Below are 9691 nucleotides of genomic sequence, written 5' to 3' on the forward strand. Positions count from 1 at the left end.
GACTAATATTTTTCCTTGGCAGGCCCGCAAAGTAAGAAACATATGTCTAACTTCCTTAATTGTGAAAGATTTATTACCTAATTTCAGTTCAGTTTTTGTTGTTTCTTATGCTGCATTAATACCAGAGACTGAGAGGTCATTCATTGACTTCATAGTATGAGTCTGCTTATTCTTAAAATTAGCTGATGCTTCTGCTCCCTTCTTTTCCATTTCTATCCCGTTTGAGACTGTAAAAACTAAGAATAGAAATGTGCTGCTATATAGCTAGTTTGAGATACCCAACAATACCAGTTGAAATGTGCAAAAATGCGGGGTGGCAATCCTTTTCAGAAGCCTAACTTACATAGAGTTGTCTACTTCATAAGGTATTCCAGGCTATAGGGAAATAAATAAGAGCTGCAGGGGAGGAGAGGAGGGAGTTTCCTCCCATTTCCACATAAATTGAGCTGTGTGCTTCATTACTGTCTCTGTTCCCATCTCTGCCTGCAATTTTCCTGAGACATATGTATGCTTATTAAAAAATAGGTAAAAGATCTGATCTGACATGTAAACAGCTTTTTAATTCCTATTGTTCCAAAACTCAAAGCTTTGTCTGATTCATTTCGACTTGTAAACTGTGTTTCGGGGTGTCCTCGATTTCCATTGACGTACCCATGTTGAACTTGTATGATATGGGTGTGGATGCTTGGTGCGGATTCTTAAAAAACATTCAAAATTAACAAACTATAAATATTCATATAGGATATCTATGCACAACCCTATTAGCATACGTATCCATAAATGCGTTCATGTAACATAGCTTGTAAAAGCATTATGCAGATCATATATGACTTCTAAATTTTAGTTCCTGATGACCGTACTCCTCTAGGAACAAGCACTGCTTTTTAGACAGCAGTTGCCAGGGTGTTCATAGATTCATTTTGCCTGCTTTATTCAGTGATAAGTCAATATTTTGAGATACAAGCTGCACTAGATGTAGATGGACCCTGCTCTGTTAAGTAACTGGATGGCTTAGATCATTTCTGTAGTGATGAGAATGAGTCAAAAATCAGGTTGCAGGTAGTTTTTGTGCCATATATCGCAATGTAGAGTTTGTGAAAAAGCGTACTGTATAAAATTTGTAAGAATAACATACAGCCAATCAGTTTGGATTACACTTCTTATTGAAAATATTACATATTTAATTGGAACAATTCTGAGAACTTATTGTTGAGTTGAGAAAGGCTTGTAATGCTTGAGAGAAGTGACAAGACCCTGGATAGATCCAGCAGCTGCAACAAGTGATACAACCAGGCAAGTCCAGCTCAAAATTTTCAGCCATACCCATGTGAAAGAATACTTTGGTATCTTTCTCTGGGCAATGTGCATCTCTATTGGGAAGTAGACAGTTAATGGATAGAACGATGCTGCCCCGATCAAACCCAAGAAGTCATTGAAGAAGGGGAATATCATGGCAATCACGGCTGTTACTACAACATATGCTGTTCTCCACACCAACCTGAACAAGTTGACGTTGTAAACGCCACAGCATGGAACTTGCACAGCGTACTCGGAGGTGATGAATTTGCTGTCTGACCATCGCTCGTTGCAACGAGCCTCCACGAACCCATATAAAGGTTGGCAGAAAACCTAAAGTCACGACATATATTGCATTTAATTTGTATTGTTAGATTCGTGTCTCGTGTATTTAAGTAGTGGGAGTAGGTTTTTGAGAATGTTGTATAGAAGTTTCACCTGGTAAGCTCCAACAAGGTGGACGGCAATGCAAACGTTGGCAAAGTCAATTAGCCAAAATGGTTCATAGAAACCAAAACCAGTAAGGAAATTTCCAGGAGCATCATTTCCAAAGGCTGCATAACCAATGGTACCACATAGTATATAGAATAAAGTTGTGGTGGAAACTCCAGCTAATGAGGCTCTCTTCATAACCTTGCTTTCTGGAGGTTGTGACCTCAATGTATCCTGCAATTAATTAAGTAATGGTTTCTAAATAGTATACAACAATATCTGAATATTGTTGAAAGGTTGCCAAATTATTATTGGAACTTAGTAGGTTCAAGCTTCAAGCTTTTGGATTCAGTATACTATATTAAAATTGTGGCCACTTGAGTGTAGGAGTGCGTCATATGCCTATGACAACCTCTTCTAAAACTCTCCATATAGTCAGAATTAGAGAGGTAATTTTGGTCTTTTTCCGCGAAAAAGAAAAAAAAAAAATTGAAAGAAATAAACCCCTAACAGACAGCCCCCACCGGGCTTGGTTCTGGCCTTATTTCGTAGTGGATTTATGAATTTAAATATTTGTAATACTGAATTCTTTTTTGTAAATTCAACTTGACTTGTACCTGGAAGTCTGGAACAGAGTAAAAGAGAATTCAATTGAAATTCAAGCCTTTTTTTTCTTCTATTTTTCACTTAGATGTTCTAAAACCAGATTGTGATGGCAAGAATTGATATGTTAGAAGTAGAAATATCTATTATTGCCTGTTCCTCTCTTTATCACCCTGTTTCTTTTTTCTTCCTAACTGGTCAGTGGAGTAATTGTTGCTTCGTAATTAATGAAAGTAATATGTAAATATTTATCTAGTAATAATATATCATAGTTGTTATTTCAAGTCAAAACCACAAGAATGTTTAATCATACAAGCTCTAAGTAATCAAGGAAATGTTCAATGCTACTCAGAATCGGTATGTGTAACAATCTAAAAGCTTAACTAGAAAATATTCCAAATTATTTGCCATATATGGTTTTAATATAATGAAGTGAGGAATGTGGAGCAGTGGAATTAATTCTGGTTCGTTGTATTACATCATATCATAAGAAAATAAAAGATGTGACAGTAGTAAAAATTTGTCGCAATCATGACCAGTTAATGCACCAAAAAAGGATGGTTGTTATGAAACGATAAGAAGTGTGAGAGAAGGCTTTCACTTCTTTTATGAAAAAGGCCTAAAGAATCAGTGACCCGAAGTCGCGGTCCATCAATTTTCTGGTCCATAAGGAATAATATACTTTCCATATATTATGCTGCACCTAACAGGAAACTTTAGGAGAAAATGAAATAACCTACTAAGTGAAAGTGTGAAACGATATTTAATATTTTTAGCCATACCCATGTGGAAAAGACAAGGCTCGTGAGTTTTGTTGTGGTTCTTAGTTAAAGAAAAAGATAAACAATTCATTGTTTTTAACGCTAATATGGCTAGACCATTTTCAAATGAAGTGGACCACTTATGATTAACATATCTTGATATTTGTGAATCTTAATACTTATATTTATATATTTTACGATGGCAGAGCCATGTTAGACTAAGGGGCATCAATGGATACCCTTCATCAGAATATTACATTATTAAGTTAGGTCAAAAATTTATTTATAAGAGTACATATAAGTTGAATTCTTTTAGCTTCTTCGTAAATTTACTTTCTTATATTTTGATATTCTTCGTAAAATATGTCTCCGCTACAGTATATATAAATATGACCTGCAACATCATCTCGAGCAATAAGTGTAAACCCTACATTGGATTGGATATTGATAAACATGGACCATCTTAATACCTAATGCTACAAAACCCTACACGTGGCTGGCAAAATATAGTCTGCAGTCTGCACACTGATTACCGAACAGTAGTATAAAATAGATTTGTCGATGTATACACGAGTACATCTAAAGTTAGATATTAGGTACGTCATATAATATTATAATCTAAAGCTTCATTAATGAAGGCACGCATTTCAACTGTGAACCTCAGATTTTTGTTGGGATGAGAATGAATAGATGCATGGTGTTATGTTACGAGTCATTGGGGTGTCAAAATTCAATGCTGCTACTTATTTTTGACCAAAGACTATTATAGAAAAAAAATGAATAATTTAATGGATATAAGCGTATTTTTTGAGTTTTTGTCTATATTTTAAAGTGAAGAGATTAGAAGTTAGAACTAGTGTGTTTTGGTAAGACGGAAAATAAGTTGTTTTTCGGTGCTTGTGGTCACAAAATTTTCTTTAAGAAAAACATTTTCCACCAAATAGGCAAAATGATTGTCACTTTTGGATGAAAATATTCTGTCTCGGTTATTTCAATTCTTATCATCATATCACAACTTTTGTCTATATATATAACTTTTAATGCTTAGAAATTTCATTTTACCGACATCCAAGTTATTAATGTTTATTACTACTAATTTATCCTTATGTTAACATTTTTCACTTTTCGATCTAAACACTCAGAAAATCTTTTTCAAATAACTCATTTATAAAAATTGTTTTCTAGCATGCCAAAATAAACGGACCACCCTTATCCTGGTAGTAAGGGTTGGGTGGGGCATGTGCATTTATTACACAAAAAACATGCAGAGTTCACATGCAGACAAAGATCATATAACCCTACGACGTAATAAAATCTTAGAAAAGATCAGAATCAGAATCAATGACAGTGTGCTTGCCTGTATTTCGATGAGAACGGTGGAATAAGCATAAGCAAATGCAATATCTCCTATGGCTTGGAAGCTTTTCCATATTTTCTCTGATCCAGACACATCAACTCCTACTGTCGTCCCTGTTAGGCTTGTCTTTACATGGTGCCCTACCCCTATAAATTATATAAATTTTAATTAACAAATCATATAATTGCAGACAATTAGTGTCTTTATATGGACCCCAAAGTACAAAAATTCAAGGGAGAGAAAAAAAAAGGGCAGGTTGGTGCATGAACTATCTCGTGTTCACGCAGAATCCAGAAAGGGTTGCAGCTTAAGGGGTGTGACAAACTGACATACTGATATAGGCAGTCTATCCTGATGTAAGAATCAGTGGTTGATTCCACGAATAATCTAGAGAAAGAAAAAGAAAAATAGAGTACCAGCAGCTTTGGCAATAGAGAGTCCAAGACCAATAGAAGCGTAAGTAAAAGACATAACAGCAGCAAGAATTGATAGCCATGAGAGCTTGTGGAAATTTGGTATTTGGCTTAGAACTACTTGAATGACTGCAAATATGATCATATATGGGTAGCTCGATATTGAGCAGCTGGCTTCGTGGCCATGTTTGTGAAAACAATTTGATCTCTTTACTGCGCTGAAATTGACACAAAATATATAATTAGAGAAAAATTGAAACTATGAACATCATTAGTAGCATTTAATTGTAATCATGAGAATATATTTAATATAGTACTAATGTCGTTGTCATAAGATCAGATTAGTCAAAGTATTGACAAAAAGGTCATAATATTTTCTTTAAAAATAAGAATTTTGTACTTACACCATACTGATAGATGCTGTAATAGTGTATCCAATGGTAACTCCGACGAGGTTAGCATATTGTGCAAGTCCACACAGTGTTACCTTCACACCTCCTGTTTAAAAAATAAAATAAAGAAAAGGCTAAAATCCCATTAATAATTGAAGTATTTCTTGCGTAAATGCAGTGGATCTTTCAATTGATTTTAATCTTTAGAAAACCCCCATCTTGAAAAATATATGGATTACTCTTCCTTCCAGTTCAAAATTCACAATTTTCTTTCTAACTCAACAACAAAGTAGTTGTATCATAATTTTCCAAGACTAGCAAAGCCTAAATTTTTGTTCTTTTGTCAAAGTTATACAATCTATTCTTAGAGTTTGAGAAAATAATGGAAAAAGAGCAAAGAAAGTACGAATATAACTTCTATATACTGACAGTGTAATATTAATAGAGTACCTAAGTGAGAACGAACAACGTCCATGTAAGTGTAGTTTCTCTTGCCGGAGATGGGGCCGGGAGAACGGTAACAGTCGGCAAGAAGTGTAGAAGTGAAGTATGTAATGAAAGAAAAAGCAAAGAGAACAGCAGGACCAGCCACCCATCCTAACTGAGCTATAGCCCATGCTAAAGAAAGCACTCCTGAACCAATTACAGCAGTGATAATATGTGCACTTGCCGTTAGTAACGTCCCTGAAAAAAATTTAGAAAACACCGCGCACTATTAGAGTTTAAGTTCTATGCAATTGACCTGTAACAATAGGTAACTGTTCGTACCAGTTCTTTTCTCACGCCCATCATCATCAAAGTTTTTTTGAACATCTCCTCTTTCGAGTTCTGTTGATACGTACATAGTGTTCTTCTGAAATTCGGGTGCCATTTTTAGCGCGCGTGTGTGTGTTTGTGTTATGGAGTTATATGGTGTATGAATGGTTAAGGAAGATGAAATATATAAGACAAGTGTAAAGAGGGGACAATGATTAAAAATTCAGGGTCAAAGGCCAAAAGTCTTTGGAGCCAAGAATAGTGGGAGGTTTTGAAAAAGCTAAATACTTAGTGATTTTGGGAAACTTTTACCTAAAATACAAGTAGTATCAAATTTGGGTGTAATGATATGAGTTTTAGGTCAAGAATGATGGTGTTTATTTTGCACCCTTGAATGTGCTTATATATTATGTCGATCTCGTATCATTTCCAAGTTCCCCACCACCACCCCACCCCCTCCAATAAGAAAAAGGGTCCCCACAATTTGCCTTTTGCATTTGGTCCTAACCATTGAAAATGAAACATTTGTGCTGTACCATCCATTGAAAACTTTGAACAACATTTTACAAAATAAGAAATGTGTTTAAGTTATATAAATGATAACGAATTTTTATACTATCAGGTCACTTTTATATATTGTAATAAATATTTTATTTTATTTTCGAAATTATAAATCTTACAATTTAAAAAGACTTATCTATGTAGTGTATTTTTTGAATAGTAATATAAATTTTTTTATATTAATAATAGATATAACTTATACTAACATATAATAATAAGAAAGAGGGAGGAGAGATCCTAAGTTTCAGTCTCTTACCTTTTCTCAGTCATTTTGTATTCTTTGATGAATTTGGTCGGTTTCTTTTACAAATTTTGAATTGCCATTACAAAGAGGAAGACATCATATCTTTCCTAGTTAGTTCCTTAGAGACATCATAGTATAGGTTACGTGGCCTTCTAAAATTTCCCTCTCCTAACACTACACCAACTTCTACCACACATTTCATTCGTGATGTTCAATACCTCTCTTTAATTTTAACACTTATATATACGGACAACGTAATTTTATGCAATTAATGCATTTTAACTTATTATAATAGGTAAGTTTTCTTATTTTTTATGTTATTAATCTCACTTATTGTAGATGTAGCTATACACCCGTGTATACCATTGTATTGGAAAAAAACTGAATCTAAATATTGAAGATGACGTGTCATGACACATGGACTGGTCAAAAGGTCAAAACGCAATAAATAGCCAAGAGGCACGGGAGACAACAGATATGAGGAGAAGAAAACAACATAGGTGTAGACCGTTACTCAAATAGGTACGAGTCTCGTACCTATTCGAGTCATTTAAAGACCGAAGATCGGAAGAAGGTGAAGATACGAATCTGATAACGTAAAAGAGTCTAAATACAACATTAAATATCAAATACGTTAGAGAATCTGAACTAAATAGAAATAATTGTGTAACGTTTCTTTTAATGTCATTTATTGCTCATAATTGCCTCATTAAGACAAAAGTATTACATCTTCTCCTAGAATCAACTATAAAAGGAGAATGACTCAACATCTGTAAGGACAAGAAATATTATTGAGATTACACTAAAATACAAAATTACTTATTACTTTATTATTCTCAAAAGTCTTTTATTATTTTCGTCTCCAGATTATCAGTAACCCGAATTTCTCCATATTTCTAAGCTTTGACCAAAGACTCAAATTTTTGGTTAAACAAATTGGTTCCGTTACCGGGAATCTGATAATCTTCTCTTTTAAGCTACATTCTAGCCGTTGTTATCATCATGTCAAACAACAATAACAGTGAAAATACCTTGGGAAACCATGAAAATCAAATCCTTCAAAATCAAGGAGATTTACAGAACATTGACGTGGTTCCCTCCCCTCAAAATTCACCACATCAATCTCGTGAAGGCACTCTTGCTCCTGAATCTCGTGCTGATCAACAAGAGCAATCTGAACATTTTGAAGGGGTAGACGAAGCTTTACAAAAAGTAATTGATGCACGGGTTAACAAAGCTCTTCAAGCTCTAGTTAGTCGTTTACCTGTTGCACCACCCACACCTACACCTAATAATAATACATTGGAGAATCCTCGTTCTGGCCTTGTTAATTCTGGAAATGGAGGAACCCCCATTGAACCACAGGAAGGAGAACCAGGTAATTCAAATAATTCTCATTTGTAAAATTTAGTATTAACTTTGCAGAAACAGCTTAAGGAACAAAATGAGCGCATCGAGCAAATCCCTGGAGTTCCCCCGGTAATTAAAGGAGTGAATGTGGATAAATACTCACAACAACCTTGGAAATCAAGTGTTGCTCCCCTTCCAATCCCTAAAAAGTTTAAAATGTCTGACATCTCGAAATATGATGGCACAACAGACCCACGTGATCACGTAACTACATTTACAACAGGCGTGAAAGGCAATGACTTGACCAAACAGGAAATTGAATCAGTACTGGTCAAGAAATTTGGAGAAACACTCACCAAGGGTGCATTAACCTGGTATTCTCTTTTACCCGAAAATTCTATTAATTCTTTTGCTGAGCTTGCAAATTCTTTTATTAAAGTACACTCGGGAGCTCAAAAAGTTGAGAAAAGAATGGAGGATATTTTCAAAATCAAGCAAGGGGACTCCGAGTTGCTCAGAGATTTTGTTGATAGATTCCAACGTGAAAGAATGACTTTACTTCGTGTACCTGATAACTGGGCTGCAATAGCTTTTGCAGGCAACTTAAATGACAAAAGCTCAAAAGCCACGAGAAGACTTAAAGAAAGCCTTCGAGAGTTTCCTGCAACCACGTGGAATGACGTTTATAACAGGTATAGTACGAAGTTGCGAATTGAGGAAAATACCGTACCTCAGTTTCGTCATGAAGAGAGGAGCAATTCCAGGAGATCAGAAACCGAAAAAAGATCAGGTAAAAATAGGTACGATCCATATATGGGACCTGCAGGGAAAGACTCACGGTCAAAGCAGGATAATCAACGATATGATCAATCGAGGAACAGGGAATCTGGTTCTTCATCAAGGTTTAGAAATGACCGAAACAGACAAGAGTCACGAGATAATGACAGTAGTTTAAAGGCAAGGTTCGGCGGATATAACTTTAGTATCACTACCTCCGAGCTCGTAGCTGTTTTGAGGAGCATGGGAGATAAGGTACGATGGCCAAAAGAGATGCGGTCAAATCCAAATAGATGCAATCCAGACCATTGGTGCGAATTCCACAATGATCACGGGCATAAAACTTCAGAATGTAGATTCTTACAAAGTGAAGTGGACCATCTATTGAAATAAGGGTATCTCACTGAGTTATTTAGTGAGAAAGGTAAGCAAGCCTATATGAAAAATAGGCAGGAGCCACCAAAGCCCCCTTCACCCAAGAGAACCGTGAATGTTATAAGTGGGGGTGAAAGTATTCACGGTGTAACATATACGAATTCTAGCAAGGTTTCTAAAGTAACGATAACACACGGGAAACGGGTACGTCAGGTTTTAGAAAACGAAAGTATTTCTTTCGATGATGCAGATACCGAAGGAGTAATGACCCCATATAACAACATACTGGTAATATCTTTACTTGTATATAATACTAATGTAAAACGAGTTTTGATTGATCCAGGAAGTTCCGTGAATATTATACTATTAAGGGT

At 35.3% G+C, this 9691-nt stretch overlaps 1 protein-coding gene across 1 annotated transcript; it reads right to left on the reverse strand.

Annotated features, from left to right (window-relative positions):
* Positions 1–1091: 1091 nt before the first annotated feature.
* Positions 1092–6395, reverse strand: LOC107791403 (amino acid permease 6). Its single transcript, XM_016613465.2, has 7 exons — positions 6023–6395; positions 5705–5938; positions 5267–5360; positions 4866–5080; positions 4450–4595; positions 1735–1962; positions 1092–1629 (listed from the first exon to the last, which is right to left on the reverse strand). Exons 1-7 carry the CDS (start codon positions 6123–6125, stop codon positions 1204–1206), a joined length of 1446 nt encoding a protein of 481 aa, XP_016468951.1. The 5' UTR covers positions 6126–6395; the 3' UTR covers positions 1092–1203.
* Positions 6396–9691: the final 3296 nt, after the last annotated feature.

The sequence above is a fragment of the Nicotiana tabacum genome, chromosome 16, assembly GCF_000715075.1.
Source record: "Nicotiana tabacum cultivar K326 chromosome 16, ASM71507v2, whole genome shotgun sequence".
Lineage (NCBI taxonomy): Eukaryota > Viridiplantae > Streptophyta > Magnoliopsida > Solanales > Solanaceae > Nicotiana > Nicotiana tabacum.

Coding starts and splice junctions, on each gene's coding strand:
- LOC107791403 (XM_016613465.2), bottom strand. CDS start 6,125: ATGGCACCCGAATTTCAGAAGAACACTATGTACGTATCAACAGAACTC. Junction 5,081..5,266: donor ACAGCATCTATCAGTATGGT/GTAAGTACAAAA, acceptor TGTCAATTTCAG/CGCAGTAAAGAGATCAAATT. Junction 4,596..4,865: donor CTCTATTGCCAAAGCTGCTG/GTACTCTATTTT, acceptor TATAATTTATAG/GGGTAGGGCACCATGTAAAG.